Source organism: Pinus tabuliformis, chromosome Q (genome assembly GCF_031772625.1).
Source record: "Pinus tabuliformis cultivar Carrire ecotype Pingquan chromosome Q, CPIR1, whole genome shotgun sequence".
In the NCBI taxonomy this organism is placed as follows: domain Eukaryota; kingdom Viridiplantae; phylum Streptophyta; class Pinopsida; order Pinales; family Pinaceae; genus Pinus; species Pinus tabuliformis.
The window spans coordinates 1064299917-1064317325 of record NC_142296.1 but is presented as its reverse complement, the minus strand read 5'-3'; the positions used below and the strand labels follow the sequence as shown (position 1 = coordinate 1064317325).

Sequence of the window (17409 nt, the reverse complement as noted above, 5' to 3'; positions counted from 1 at the left end):
AGTACTATCACCTTCAGAGTGGGATAGAGGCATTCTGCATTAGATACTTTTCCCCCCAACACCATTCGCTACAAATTTCCACACATCAAAGTTTAAACCATTAGACAACATTATAATCTTTCCTTCTAGGTTGCATACCTTGATCCATTCAATAATGGTGCTCCACTTGATGTCTGATTGACTTGGTCATCCATGGTTTCTTGTTATATTCTTTCTAGAGTGGATTGTTTTACATCTGATTTTTCTTCTCCATTCAAGATTAGGAATGAATGTCTTCATCGGCCTTACCCGACACTTCTACTACATCTAGGACATTATTCGTACAATCAAAAACCCATGGGGGCTTCACTCACTGAACCTCTAACATAGCACGTGCATTCATGGCATACTAAACAATACCCTTAATTTGACTACATATTGGAAAATACCTCTAAAAATCACATTATTTAACCCCCTACCAATATAAATCCAATACACCTTCCCAATTTATAAAACCCCTATTTTCACTAAATATTGTATGTATCCATTTTTTTATTCACATTTTTAATACTCTTTTATTTTTATATCATCATGCCTCTCTTATGACCCCACATGCATTCTACAATGCACCTTTCTTCTTTTGATATACATTGTAAATGCATATTAGTTGCACCTTTCTTCTTTTGATAGACATTGTAAATGCATATTAGTTCTCCCACAATGCAATTACTTAACCCACACTCAAGAACATATCACTATGATTTTCGTCATTTAATGGCCAAGAGGATATGTACCCTATTGGGCCACCATACCTGATAGAGGAGAAGGCCCCCTAGTTTCCAACATACCTGAGAGAAAGAAGAGAAGTCTGCACTGCCTAAATGGAGGGAAGTCTGCACCGCCAGACCATGAGAGAAGGAACCATCACAACTTGACACATCCACCCAACATGCACGGTATGGTACTACGACACGATATGGCACCAAATGATACAAACTGTGAGGGTTAGGCACACTGCCTGCTCATTGATAATACTTGCTGCTTTGCTGAAGGGAATTTCGGGCTTAGAATGAAAGTAAGGTTATTATTCTTTCTTTGAGGAACATGAAGTGGTAATGAAAGGCCTTGCCTTAAGGTCAAGCTCTTCTTTTAGTTTGAGGGAAAGTGTAACCTCAAGCTCAAATTCAAGCTCAAGCTCAAGGTCAAGCTCTTGTTTTAGGGACAGAGAGGTAACATAAGGCAGTTAGCCCTTATGGGAGATTAGGTTTCATTAGGTTTCAAGGGGCAGTGAACAAGCTAGACTGATTCTACTGAACGACCCATCCAAGCAATCTAGCCATCACCATTGTTGATCCTACAAGCTGCTTTCTCTGTCCTATTGATTAGTGATGGGCTTGTTGTTCTTGTTGTAATTCTCTCTACGGGTCTTTTCTGTTCCCCTTCCCTTCTTCGTTGAGCTCTATCGTTGTTTTTTCGTTTGACAAGAACCCCATTTTTTTTATTTTCCATTGGTTGTTTGACAATTGGAAAGTACCATGGGGGTGGATAATCTCTCAGAGATAACAGAAAGAATGAACACAACACCGAAGCGAAGAAATAATTTCAATCTTTATAAAGGAAGATTACTATTCAATGGCAGTTGGGGAGGGAGGGCTAGCCAACATGATAGGATGGACTTTCTTTGATTCCAGATATAGAAGCATTGTTTTCCCTCCCACCTGGAGAAACATTGTTAGCTAAGGCACACAAAGCTCGACCATGTTTTAGGAAGATTTATTATGTGCATGTATATAAAATAACATATAAATTGATCTATATGATGATGAAAAATCAATTGATGAATCTTTGTGTATAGGTGTGCACCAAATAAGGTGTTCAAACACAAGTCTAGAACCTCTAGATGTAATCAACCTATCTACAACCAAGGTTGGGGCCCCAAATCTCAAATCAAGGGTGCAATCCCAACCTAGACATGCTTAGAAGAAGAGGATGGAAAAGTACCACCACATGCGCTCTTAATGAAAGGATGAAATCACTTTTTGATTCACTATCATCTCACCAATGAGATATGGACTATCACTCATAGACTATGTAAAATGAAACAATGGATTGGAGATAACACAGAGGCATTAAATGAATGGACTACAACTATAACATAAGATAAAATTTTGATTGTAGAGGTGATCTGCTCCATTTGGCTAGCTCAAAACAATGGTGTATTCCAAAATAAACCTCAAAACGTCTACAATATTTTCTACATGTTGAAGGCAAGCATTACCTTATCATGCACCTCACTAAAGACAAGGCTTCCTTGCACTCTCATACCTTTGAAATACAATTCTAAAGGTCACAACCAAGCCAGACCCCACATTGGTGTATGAGACCCCCTTACTTGTGGGACAAGGGACCCACCTCCGCACAATGATTTGACCACTAAGTCAATGAAGGCATACATACTCTACCCCCTCTAGTTTTGAACCTGTGACCTCTTAGGAGGAAACACATGCTCTTAACCATTAGGCCCACTCAATCTAGATATAGTGGATTTCTCTTTAAGGTCTCTTTTACATAATGAGTGATTACATTGGAACCACATTGGAACTAACATCATATAGGAAATAGAAACGACCCTAGAAACAATATTAAGAACTAATATCACTTCCTTGAAATAGGAATGACCCTGACATTTCTATAATCAAAGAATCTCTTGAAAATATAAGCTAAACAATATTAAAGTAATGTCTTGAACACCAAGAACCAAGAGCCTTATCGCCCTATAACGAAGCAACCTATGCAAGATCAAATTTAAGGCCTAAAATTTCAACGAAACAAAAGGCATACAGTTTTGTCCCGTCAAGCAAAAAGTAAATCCATACTTCCCCTATACTCTACAAGGACGCTGGTTCTTGCCACTAATAAAGTGAACCCCTTTCTATTTTCCATGACCAGAGTTTATAAAGAGAGGAGATACAATTCACATAAGTACCAAAACGTCAATAAGTAGCTATAAAAAATACAATAGCCCATAAACATTATTAACAAAATTACATATAAAATAATACCACCAACTAAAGAAGTATCATTCCTTCCTTTCCCACCTCAATTCCTACAAGTTATCAAATTCACTTCAATAGAATGTTATCCTTACTCCATCACAAAAAATGTTTCATCGTCTACATAAGGTACATCTGTTATAATACATGAAGAACGCAAAGAAATGCTTGTGGAAGATAAATATGACACTTCAAATCAACAAATCATGCACCACTAAATCAAAATCATTCAAGGTTAAACACAAAAAAATAGCTTTAGGACCCACTCCAATAGTAAAACAGATATAAAAAATGTGGGAATTGTTTATTTTTAATTTTTAAGATGCTTTAAGGGTTCCCAATAAAATGCCTATAAATCAGCTATCTCATTAAAACAAATAACATGATCCAACAACTTGAACAAATATAATGGAGCCTGTATTTGTAGAATAAGAAAGACAAATGAACCATAATCAAGAAGGTATTAGCAACACATAATTCCCAGAAAGACTCACCCCAAACATATTCTGCATCGGAGTTACATTTGAGATTTTCTCCTGAATCCTGCTCTGTTTAAGTCTCAAGCTTCATGAGATGCAACAAGATAGAGACCTCCTCTAGGTTGAAAAGCTAAAATCAACAAAATCTTGAACAAGAAAAGTAGAATATTGGGCGTACAACCAAACACCTCTAGGCTTTCAAAGCTATAGATATAATGGACTCTAAGAAATAACATTTTGCATCTCCTTGCTTCAAAGAATGTATAAAAGACAATAGGAACTATAAAGCATCTAAACCTAACCATTTTCCATACTACTGATAAATTGAATATATTGAGAACTAAATATAGCTACATAACAATTCATGGATAATTTGTTACATCATAAAGAAAAGACTAATAAAATCATATGCAAGAAGCTAAAAACTGTAGTGAACATTTATAAAAGGAACTAGATAAGTTAAATTTACAAAAAGTAAATTGATAAGAAATGCAAGTCAAAGAACCAAAACCATGGCAACTAATCGGTGACTATGCAACTGTAGCAAGAGTCACTGCAAAAGCTAGGTTCCATTTTCACTATGATATGTAGGATAACAGTAATCTATCATTGCAATATTAAAGAAACACTCCTAGAGTTTTCCTCCTCTCTTCAAACTCTAAACCTGGGCATAACTCCCAATGAATAATGTGTAAATTAAGAAGCTAACCTCCAACAATGCACAAATTTAAACCATAGAAGTTCAGCTGGATGCATTAAGTGGGGGCTCAAGGGTCTGTTTTACTGTAGTGTGGTTGGAAAGTGAACCAATCTCGTCTGCCATTTGTCATGCTTGACCTTCAAGTATTTTTTTCCCTCGAGTCATGCACTTCCTTCACTGGCTCTGCATGTTTGACCAGGGCACAGTTCTCCAGTGTACCTGTACCATCAAAACCATTCTCCTTTGTTACATCAATTGAATCTTTCTTGGGTTCCTGAGGCTCTCCCTTACTCTCCAAATCCTTGTGCTTTTCTTCATTCTCCAACACTGGATATTTCTTTATGTCACCTTCTGCCCCTTGTGGTGCCATCTCTTCTGCCTTCTCATCCATTTTATTTATTTCTTCAGTTTTGGACCCATGTATTTTTTCTTTGTTTTCTATTTCCCTTTTTTCATCACTCTCTTCTTCTGCTTCCTTCTTCTTATCAAGATCATCTTTTCCCTTCCCTTCTTCTTCCTTTTTGTGATCAGCATCTTCCCCTGTTTCAACCATATCTTCCCCATGATGGGTATCATGCATTTCCTCTTCCTTAATAGCTTCTACTTATGGTTCTTGTTTCACTGCATCTTCTGAATCTCTTTTTGATTTTCTGGATCTCTTTGGTTTTTTCATCGATTCACTTTTTGGTGTTTTGACTGGTGATTCCTTTACTTTTTCACTTATCCTTGAAGATCTCCTTGTTGGTGTTACCTCACCTATGGTAGAAAGAAAATGTCAAATTATATTTTCTAAAAGATACATGCCAATATCCTCACAAAAAGGGTATGGATTTCAAATGGAAAAAAAAAAACAAAGACATGTAAGAACACAAGTTTAGATTAGGAAAAACCAATAAAATAACAAACTTTACCTGTGCTCCGAACATAGTTCAAATCAAGAAAAACCAATAAAATAACAAACTTTACCTGTGCTCCAATCAAATTTAGAGATAGAAGGCCCTCCTGGATTTTCCTTCAAGTACCACTCTATTGCCTTTTTTGTCTTGAATTCTTCACCTATTGGGGCGATAAAAACAACTTCATATTTTTTGGGTGTCCCACCCTTCTTTGGAATAAGCTGGAAAAAGAATTTCCAGAATTTCAGCACAATACAAGATATACCATTTAATCTCTACAATCAATTTAGAATTTCAAAAGAGAAGCTCATATATGAATCCAAAACCTGTACTATGCACACTGCATCTACATTATAAAAATTCTTAAACAACTGAGCAATAAATAATCTTTAGGACATGGATTTATTTGATAGCTAGTTAGGGATTAATCTTTTAAATTTTCCACTGAAAATTTCGATTTTCATTGTGACAAGAAGGCAATAGCTTCCTTTGGGAATGACGCAAAAGAAAATTTAAGTATTTGAGTTGGAAAATATTAGAGCTGAAATCTTAACACCATGTTCAAGCACCTGCGTTCTCATCGTAACTTGAGAGGCCCACACCAACACCTTATCTATTCACTGTTTTCTCTGGCACTCCTAAAGTTTGAAATTGATTTGGTGAAACATGGGGCTCAAAACCTCACTTCATGCTTATTAAGTACCCAGTCCCTATTTATTAGGCACCCACATTCTCCTCTATGTTTTCACCCGCATTTCCAACTTATCTCGTTTATGTGAACACTCTTGACAATTCCACCAATCATTGTACAAGAGAAATGTGCAGGGTTAGCAGGAATACTCATCATGGATGGATATGACTGACATGTAAGGAAAGGAGATAGGTAGAAGAATATACACCACTGAGAAAAAAATCAGTTTATATGGCAGAATAAACTATTAACAATTGCATTCTATAGTTTTATTGGGAGAAAGAACTGCAGGTATGTGTCTCCATGCGTGGAGCATAGGAGGTTTTTCTAGGAAACGTATCACTTAATTTTGGGTACATATTTCCTGTTGAATATAACCGTTGTTAGAGGAATACATGTTGGATGTTTTTCTATGCTATTTGGTGAGGTTTATCTTTGTTACAGGCTACAGGAATAGAGCATCTATAGTATCTTGTTTCTAACCATTCGGTGGGTATGAAGGGATGTATAAGTCCTCTCTAGGACATATATGCCTAAGCTTGAGTGCAGACAGGTCAAAATTCTTCCATGTAGTTTGGGACTGTTTCAAGATTCGTTGGGGAGGAGCTACCAAGCTCTAAATCAGTGATTGGGTGTCTTATATGGATAATCGCAGTAATTGAGGGAGAGGAGAATGAGGACTAAAGCTGACAGCCCTAACTAGTGACCAGGATTACCATCAACACTTGAAGCTAATTGTATTTGTGCCCTAACTAGTATTCAGAATTGCAGTATAGAAATCTCCAATATATAGGAGGATATACTTAATAATTGAAATCTTCTATGATCCTTGGAGATAGGGCCAAACCTCTGTAGATGCTTGATTGAAGTATTACAACCCTCATTTTAGAGGACTGTATCATTCTTAAAAGAATAATTTCTCTTTGAGATTCTCAGATCCCTGGAACATTTCAGATGACAGCTATGGTTTCACATCCATCTCATCCCTTTTTGGTTCATTGCATATCACTGAGCATTTAAAGCTGAGTTGTTAAAGGGTATATTGAAGACAACCCAGTTTGAGCATGAGTACTGGATCTTTGTTGAGAGTTTGTTGACAATTCTGAATATAAGGATCAACCTTGATTATCCTATGCGACATACTTTCTAGGAAATTTTTCAGATCAAGGAGCAATATTAGATAATCAATGATTGTATTGCTCTAACTTTTGTACAATTTTTTTTGGGGATATATGTATATATATGTTATTGACATAATCCATCAGGTCTGTGAAGTCATTATGGGAGATGTATTGATCACTTGATATCTCAAGGCAATATGTCCTTTCTTCTTAATACCAACTCTAAGGCTCTGAGTGACTGGCGGCCAACGGCAGGGCTCGACTGTTAAGGCCGCCATCGTGAGCCTGCCGAACTCTTTTTTAGTTACTTATTTGAGAGGGGCCACCCAATAAGTCAAATGAATTTCTTGCTTGCTTGACCTTTAAGGAATGGGGCAAGGGTGCGTAAGCACGCTCTCAATTAAGGAGAGGGCCCCATATTACTTAGGGGTCACTCACTCATTCCGATGGGTGAGGGTTTGAACGCTCGCTTGACGTTAGGAAAGCGAGGATGCTAACGCACACTCGACTGTCAAGGAGAGGATGCGTAAGCATGGCTCGACCAACGCCCCCCACCCAATAAGCATCAAGGAAGCAGGCGACTATAGTAAATCTAAGGAGAGGAAGGATGGCTCATCCGAAGACTATTTACCCACCCACCCCAATCCCCAGTGAGGAAAGACGCATATTTTTGCCAAATCTTTCCATTATTAAGTATTGATATAGTTTCGAAAGCATTCAACCTTGCCCGATGCGGACAAGCGACTACGTGCCTCTCCCCCTTGGTCGAGCGACTACGTGCCTCTCCCCCTTGGTCGAGCGACTACGTGCCTCTCCTCTTGCCTTGAACTTGATTTAAGAATCTTGATCTCTAATGATGATGTAATCCTAGCAACATTTGATTGATGCTCTTCTCGAAGGTATTTTGGCTCATTGAAATCAACAATTAACTTCCCCACAAGAATTTCGGGCTATGCTTAAAAGCCTGGCCTATTAAGTTTTCTTGTTGGTAAGTAAGGCAACCATATTTTGTGCTAAGAGGTTCAGATTTGAAGATTGAAGTCGAAGCAAACAGAAATTTAAGGAATTCTATTACATCTCATATTCGATGCCTTGACAACCTTATCCTATCTCTGACCTTGATATCAAATTATAGTATCATTTTCTTCAAATTTAAATGCCTTATCATAATGTGAAATGTAGCTCTTCGTTCTCAAATCTACTTGACCTTCTCTCTCTTGAATTATTGAAATCATTCAAAGCTAAGAATGGAACATCTCCAAGAGCAAAGGTATCAGCTTGATGGAAAGTCATTTTGAAATCATATAAGTGACAACTGAATTAGGACAGTTTTATGAAGATATGTCTAAGTTTTAGGTTGAAAATTGATTGTGTGTAGAAGTTTTCATGGAATCATTAATAAGTAGAAAAGGGTTCCAGTCTTGTTGTTAAGTTGTATCACTAATACACATCATCATCTGAATGTTGCGGTGAACCTATCAGAGGTTGAAACATTCAGATCAAGGACACAACTTGTTTTCGTTGATGAATATGTATAAGGAAATGTTGAGATTAGTTACTATTGGACATGTTTACTATTATCTCTGGAATAAAACTAAGAAACCTTGTTAACAAAACAATGTTGTATGGACCATATTCGTATATTGAGTAATGATGGGGTCGTCCTGGAAGTATGAAGATTTGTAGCTATCAAGGATAGTATCTTGTGTAGTAAAGATAGAATATCAGTGGCATTGACTATGAATGACATCCCTGTACATGCAACACAACATCATTTATGCTCTATTTTTAGCCCACCATTTTGTATGATATCAGTACAAGTCTAGTAGCGGTGGTGATATGTTGTAGGCCCTATATGTTGATGCCTATGTTACAGGGTTGTTCACAATCAAGTTGTAAACTAGTCAAATGCATCCTTTGAAGCTTTTATTCTTGAAGATCGGCTAGGAAAATAATGGCCTTTGTTGAAATCATCTCAAGAAACATGTCTTCTCTTGATTAAAGAAGAACCTTTTCGATTCTTCAGAAATTTCTTCTTTGGTCCGGAGATTCCTTGAAGCCCATACGAGAAGCTCAGGAAATTAAACATAGCAAGGCTCTACTATAAAATCTTTGGATTAATAATAGGTTGAAGACAGACCTACGAATACAATTTGAGTATGAGGGAGCCATGATTAAGCTATTGATGACATTTGTCCTACAGATGATAACCCTCTCATTTATCAAAGTAAGAGGGAGATTTTTCTTGAGGGGTCAAGAAGAAGGGCTCTAAGATTAAAAGGTTTGATAAGATGGAAATGCTGTTAATTTGGACATAGTCATCTTATGAGGTCTGATTAAATTGTTTAAATGAAGTGTATTCTTCCAAGAAAAGATGTTGTTATTTTGAATAGAACAAAAACAATTTGCAAGGCTCCCATGACAAAAGGGATGTACCTTTGTATACCAATAGAAATGGTAAATGTCTTGAACATATTCAACTACAGTAAGTTGATTTTCATTATTTGCTTCGTCAATATTGGGAAAGTTCCCTTCCTCTTCCATGACATCCCACTCAATGGATCCAAATGCAAGTTGTTTAGTAGAAACCATTGGATGGCAATTGGAGCTATGGATTAGATAAACAATTCACTTGCTTTTGCAAAAGTGCAGAGGAAAACTCTGTGAATAAAAAGCACCATCTATACATGCTAAAATAAGAGCAGTGGACCAAATGCTCCTAACCTCACTTCTGGCAGTCAGTGTTGATGTAAAAGCTCATGGAAGCCTTGTCTTCCTTTTTGATGCATCAATCATTGGCATTCTTCTTGAGACACCTTTAGCTACAGGTGGGAAAAACCTAGACTTGGATGCATTTGAAGCAGCTTTGCCTGAGATGTCAACATTTGAAGGCCTTGGTGGTCTCCCTGAAGCTGAAGTACATTTGCTAGAGAGGCCAGTAGTAGAAGGCCTCCCTGAAGCTGAAGCGTGTTTACTTGAGAGGCCAGTAGTAGAAGACCTCCCTGAAGCTGAAATGTTTTTACCAGAGAGACAGTAGTAGAAGGCCTGCGTTGTATCCTTGAACTCGATGGATCATTACTTGAGACCTCAACATTCGAAACCCTGGGCAGTTTACCTGAAATTGATTCACGTGTATGTAAGGGTCCAACATTGGAAATCCCAGGTGCTTTTCCTGAACCTGCTACATGCTTGGATTTTGAAACCAAAGTTGATCTAATGCTTCCCTTTTCATCTTTGTTCCTCTGTGGCCCCAGTGGCTGAATGGCAGCAAAACAAAACCAACGGAAGTAAAATAAATACATGTAAACCATCCCAACTAAACAGGCAAGCAAAGAGCCCTGTTATTGACCTCAATATATCCACACACAGTTACTGATTTGAAACAGAGGCCAACGTATAAATCCTAGTAGTAGTGAACTCATATCATTCACCTCATGCTGCATACTAACATCTGGGGATTGATATATGATAAATAAATCAGACAATTGTTTAATCACACACAATTTATACAACCATGGATGATGTACATACCATGGACGATGACTTTGTTGTAGCACTCGTATTCTTGACATCGACACCAAACCTCCTACACACCCAATTCTAATTGTTAACTCTAGTTGGTAAAAAAACATCTGCAAAAGACCAGAGCATCATATTGGGAAGCTGAATCTACCTTGGCATTTGCTTATCAGCAAGCTAATTCTGCTTCCTAGATTTCCTGTGGACATAGAATTACACACCCACAACGTCACATACAAAATTTTTCTTCATCAGTCCCCGCCAGAAGAGGGTTTTAAATGCCTGAATAAGCATACGGCTAGAGAAAAATTCTTGACCAGAGAGGCTAAGCTCACAATCAAAACTTATTTATAAAACTAAAGTTTCCACTATGTGCTGATAAAACATGAGTACTACATAAGGGTTTTGTAAATTTAAAAAGAAAATACATATGTTCTAGGAACAAAAAAGCCTGCTTACTCTAGCTTGATCTCATCACCCCCATTGGGTTTTGAAGCATGGCACCCTAGGTTCCCAATGTCTGATAAAACCCTTCTAGGCCTCGTGTCGACCTGCATCACCACTACATCATAGAGCTTGCATATAACCTCTATCAAATCGATCTATGTTTTACACTAGTCATATAGAGCCATTGATATTCATATAAACACTAATAAAGATGTACTACATATTTGTTGATATTAGGTTTTGGTATGGGGTTTGGACAACAGAATACTGTAAAATACCTTTGCTAGCCATGGGCTTGTTGGGCTTCGACGCCCTATTTTCAATTCCAATTTTGGTTTGCTAAAAAGACAAACACAAAGAATTTGGTAACTATTAAACAATCAAACCCCTCCAAAACTGATAAGGAAGCCATAAATGAGCGCGATCCTGACCTTAAACATAAAATAAAATTGAGATTTAAGAAAATACACCAATACCAGTAGTGAAGAGAGATCTACTCTTGAGATGGACAATAATATACTTCTTGTAACTGTTTCAGAAGCAAGGCATGATTTGATTATGGCCATCATTTCCTTACATGCTTCTATCATTTCTTTGAATAAGCCCTTGATCAGTCGTAGATGCAACTCCCATTGACAACCTGCCTCGCTCAACAACGCATATTTTTTTCTTCTCGCTGTGTTCCCGGGAGAGATCATAGGTATATTATGTATGAAAGTTTGTGAAAAGTGGCCATCAAGTGGCCTTATTTTTCTTTTTGGAGGTGATATTTCATGCTATAAGCACTTTTCTATGTATTTTCCTTTTCCAAACCCTGAAATAGAAACGTATGCATTCTTTCTTTGGAAAATAAAATCAATTAAATTTGCATACCATTCACCCTATCAAATACTTGTCAATCCAAAAGTTGCGAAAAATCAGATACCATTCACCTTAAAATAGCTCTTGGATCATATGCACACATTGCAAGGCCCGTCAAACACATATATATCAATGTAGGCAAAAATAAGAAAGCAAAGTGCAATCACCCAAACAATCTACCAGAAGCACATATCTCAATAAAGTTGCAAATAATTTAAAAACAAATTATCATCACATGTCCAAAAGCCTTTACAGATAGTAATTAATGTTAATGTCGTTTAGTGAAAGCACTAAAAGGAAATGCCCAAAATATGATTTAGGACTTGATTGACAATAATAACCAAGTGCAATTTAACTATTGTAGACGCCATGCGTATGGCCAAAACATAAATACTTCCAAAAAGACTCTGATGGCACATTTCAACTACAGACTTTGATTTATATGTCCAATTTAAAAAATAGGAAAGCCAACTACCACATAAACATTCAAAATAAAATGCACTTCATGTGCTAGACGTTTTTCTGGTGAAAATCTGTTGACTTGAGTGAGCAGAAACCATCATGACTGAAGCTCATGCCATCAGATCCTTGATATCCTTTCTAGCAAGCAAACCATTAATCTAAAAATTCAAGGAAAATGTTAACATTAGTGAGAAGAACCACATACTTATCCACAAAACATATTCATGAAAAAGGAACCACCTCTTCTTGTTTTTCATGATTAAATGGATCAATTTCATAGGGACCAAATTAACATTTGAATGAAACACAACTACAAAAGGATGAATGGATAGTGAAATAAACTTACACCAAAAAGCAGGTAGCAAAAAAAGGTTGAGTTATCCCGAACATTCACCATTTGAACTATTCACTAGACCTAAAACCAAAAAGTACAAAATTAACATCAGATTCATACGAACAAATCAACAAAAATACAATCAATAATTATTTATAAATGATCCAACATATGGAAATACATAAGGAAAGAGAAAGTAGAATGTTTTGAAAATCTACCTTGTTCAAATTTTTCACAAAATCTGAAAATTTTTTGTAATCACATTCTTCTAATTTGTATGTATCATTCCTAGAATTGTATGATAACTTTGTGATTGCTATAATAGATTAAAGTTGTACAAAAGCATGATCTGTCAAATCATACTTATACATGTGTTGCCCCTTTATTCTACTATACCAATATAATTGAAACTTGATGCCTTCTAATCTATCCAAAAGGTCAATGTCATTATGGTAATCAAACACCCTATTACCATCCTTCTTCCTTATTCTTTGAACCCTTCCAATGTACCACGTTCCACAAGAAACACCATGTTTTGTACTTCGAGGAGCACCTTTTCTTGTAGTGCGTTCAGTGGGGGGAATCGAGTTTCTTTCAAACAACACCACACAATCTGATCCAATTCGAAAGCTAATTGAAACACCCTTTTGTGGAGCCTTCCCATCTCGCCTAAAGTAGACCCCATTTCTCACTTTTGTCAACCTATCTTTGGATAATGTCGGATTTCCATTGACTAACCAAATATGATTTAAACATATCCTTACCATCAAGATCCACCACTGGCTTTATCGTTTTGCTTCCATTTTCATCAATGGAATCTAAAATTTCATCCAACTCGTGTCTCCACTCACTTTCCATTATTTGCAATTCACTTTCATTGTGTACCAATGATGATGAAGATTGGAATATAGAGTTGGAACAACTCGGTGGAGAAGCATCAACTACTTCATCCACAATTTGGAATGTTGGATAATTTTGATCCTCTGTCCATGGTTTAACCCACCAAGAAGATTGAGTGTAATTTTCTAGTTGCATTCCAAGAGTTGATAAAATGTCTTGTGCATCCTTCAATCCAATCTTAAGGGCTTATACAATTTTAGCGTCTGTGGATATTGAATCATATTGCGACAATATATCAATGTTTTGTATTGTTTCTTGGTGCAATCTATTCCAAATGCTTTCTTGCTTCTTATGAGATTTATTAAAATGAAGCCCTTGGGGATTTGATTCTTCTTCAGCAACTCTATTAAGGGTTCCAACAACATGAAGAAATTCAGTGAAATCATAGGCCCTTTCCACTCCAACCATCCCACCAACTTTACTAAAGAATTTCTCACATACATCTGACCCAGTCAAGTGAAAAACACATGGAAAGTTAGAGTAATGATCTCGAAACAATCTCATCAACAAAACTGCAAAATGGCAAGAAATTTTCACATCTTGATATGCTTCTCTACTGATGAAATTTATGTTGACATTAGTATGAGATTTTTTTTGTACCCAACATAACCATAATGTGAAGAAATGATGAACTCGTGAAGCATTTCACACCCTTTCCCAAAGGCTCAAACTATGAGACATAAAGATGTCAATGTAGTCAGCAACAATCATTAGATAAGTCTTTGTAGCTAGTGTCCTCTCTAAATTTCCACTTGGTGTACTTCTCAACTCTTTCAAACACCTCTGAACATGCCTTGAAGCAATGTGTTGTGCGGATCCCCAATTTTTTCGATCCATCCTCTCTATATCTTCACCCTTAAGCTTGTGATCATCCACTTTAAAAGTGTGATAAACCATTCTGACATGACCAAAACTTATGTAATCATTTCCTAAAATCAATTCTCGTCAACCACTAAATAAAGGATTCACTAGATTTTTGCCATTGTGGATGTAATCTTGGTCATGCAATCCTGTTACATTGCAACCATTGTACAACCCGGTTAGCCTCCACCCTTCCCAAGGAATTTGATATCGAAGACCTGATGTTGAAGAATAATCCTTCAACATAAGTTGTCTTCTTCTGCTATCCCCATCCGAGGAATGACCAACAATAGGTCCCAAATTATTTTCCACGTGTTTCTTCCACATAGATTCTACCTTTTCCCATTGTTGATAAACAAAATTTGCATTGAACCTATTGCATGTTGGATGAACAACCACAACCAAATGAGGAAGATTTTCATGTAAAGGGTTTGCAATAATAACACGTGCATAATGGCCAATAACATTGTTCTTAAAAGAATCTGTTATAATCTCATAGCCTATAGCTCTGTCACCAACTCTCACCAAGAAATGTGATTGGCATTGATGTTCTTCTTTCGTACCACAAAACCCCACTAGTGTATCACTTTTTCTACCCACCTAACATATTTTTTCACAACTGTTTCATCTTCAGTGAGCAATACAGGAATTGGGCCATCTATACCATGCTTGGCTTTATAAGAAGCATAAACTTTTCTGACTGCCTCAAAAATATGCTCATGCTCCCCTGGGATATATGCTAATGACTTTCTAACTTGCCTTAAAGTCGTATATATTGAAGGACCATCCAGATTCAAGCTAATAAAGCTATGTAATCTAGGACCTCCCCATAACTTGATCATCTCATAAAGGGATTTTATGGATGTACTATACCTTCTCCCTACTTTTGCATGCATCAAACTATGAAAAATATCCTTGACAAATTCCCAAACTGCATCTTTACCTTGTAATTTTCTTTGCTTATGTGCCTCACACACATCCTTTCAAAACCTAAAGACATCCTTCCTTTCTGTCGATTCAAACAACTTTTCCTTTGGGGATCTCATTCTAATAGAGAGAGTAGCAACCTTTGTCCTCTCCCACCAAAGAGATCGCATTGTTGATCTATGGTTAGCATTTGTAACCCTTGCAACATTCTTCAATTCATTGTGAGTCAAATAGTCAAGTCTTCTACCTTTTCCTGTATCTCCTTCACTTCTTTTATTGGTAAACATTGATTCACAATATAATCTCATCTTGAAGTCATCACATTCTGGAACCAACTTACAAAAGCTACATGTTAATGAATCAAATTGGATCCCTGTTTCAGAAACCCTTTGGCAATGAATATGCCTATATGTACCATCAATATGACATTCGATACCGTCATAACATAACATGATCTTGGTATGCTTCTCTATGGCCCATAATTTTCCACCCCTTTGATCATCCATTAGGACCTTTGTTTCCAATATCTCCCCATTTCTATCAATATAAGGATACCAATACCCCCAACATTGTAGTAACAAGAGAGATAATTGAGCTGTAATAAGATGACAACAAACAAATAAATTTGAAGTAAGATAAATAAAATAATATACAAATTCATATTCAAGTTTTGTCAAAGCTATTAATTAACACAACTGAAGTAGAAGGATATGCACTTGTAGAACCCCTATGTAATACTGATGGTGATAATGGGACCAAGAACCTAGTCAAACTTTGTTGGGACTTATCATTGGTAGGATTTTTGGGTCTCCCAACTGTTCCACTCCTCAGCCCAATCTCCTCATGTGAACCCTCATTTGTAGTAGTAGCAGTTTGCTTCTTTGATTTCATGTGTTCATTTAGAGAACTAACAATATTACCACTTGTTGGCAATAAACAAAACCATTTATTGCATCATGTAAATTCCACTCTCACTTTTTTCACGTCCTTATAGTCTGCAAGTGTTGCTTCCACCACCTTGAACAAATTGGGCTCTTGTGTCTTGTTGAAATCATCTAGAATTTTGATTGCTTGATCAATATGAAATTGATCTCCAATCATCATTATCTGTTGTACTTCATTACATGAAGGAATTTCACTACCACTTGGAATTGATAGGTGTTATTGATGGGCCCCTGTTTTCATATGATGGTTTTTGAAGTTGTGTGTTGTTCGAGCTGCCAAGGATACATCACCTGTTCCATAATTAATGCCACAAATTTCACAATGGATCCTTATTTTAGATTCTCCCTTTTCTGAATATACTTTGAGTGTAATTTTCTCATTGAAAAACTCTTCCATTAAACTTTTAACTTTTTTTTCTCAAGATGCCAATACACTAGGATCAACAACTATGGTTTGTTCCACTGACAAAGACATATTTTCAACTCTTGGTTGTTTATGCATAGGTCCCTCCACATTCACTTCAATGTTTTCAAATATTGGTATTGTTTCCACTGCATTTGAATACTCTTCTTCCACATCAAATGTGCCTAGTTTCCTCTTGATGCCTACAAGTGTTGTACAAAATTTCCATTTTTTCTCTTGCTTTGGATTTAAACTTGTTCCATCCTGGATAAAATCAAAAGGGTACCCAACGATTTCATCATCCACAAGTTTATCACGAATTTCAGCAAATGTACAACCTTCTCGACACTTGACCATGCCAATGATAGAATTTTCTTCACCGATAGCAATTTTATAAAACAACTACATCTGTTTTTGCACATAAATAAATGAAAAAGTAAGTAAAATTCCACAAGCATATTGGTTATTATAAAACAAAGAGCAAGGAAGCAAGGTATGAAATTTCAATTCAAAGCTCCAAAAAACATGAAGAAATATTACTATCTGGATGAAACACCTTGATTCAAAATGTACTAAGTGTAGTTTTAGCAGGAAGAAATGGAAAAACATATGACGCTGTAAGAATTGCCAACAGAAGAAAAATTTTCTTCTCCTTTCTTTAGGGCCAAGGACTCTTCGATATCTTTTTTGCATGAGAAGGCTAATAGTGACATAGCACAAGTAGAAGAAAATGGAAATTGTTTAATTGGTGAAAAGGGAAGTGTGTGAATGAATGGAGTACTTGTTCGACCCATGGAAACAACATTAGGATTTTCTAGTGTTGTATCTTTGC

General features: G+C 36.6%; 1 protein-coding gene and 1 pseudogene across 1 annotated transcript; both read right to left on the bottom strand.

The window, feature by feature from the left end:
* Nucleotides 1–4113: 4113 nt before the first annotated feature.
* Nucleotides 4114–9511, bottom strand: LOC149223170 (uncharacterized; annotated as a pseudogene).
* A 230-nt stretch (nt 9512–9741) lies between these two features.
* Nucleotides 9742–10604, bottom strand: LOC149223169 (uncharacterized). The gene is made up of 3 exons (XM_089387814.1): nt 10593–10604; nt 10451–10505; nt 9742–10176 (listed from the first exon to the last, which is right to left on the bottom strand). The coding sequence occupies exons 1-3, from the start codon at nt 10598–10600 to the stop codon at nt 9742–9744; spliced, it is 498 nt and encodes a 165-aa protein (XP_089243940.1). The 5' UTR covers nt 10601–10604.
* Between the last annotated feature and the right edge of the window lie 6805 nt (nt 10605–17409).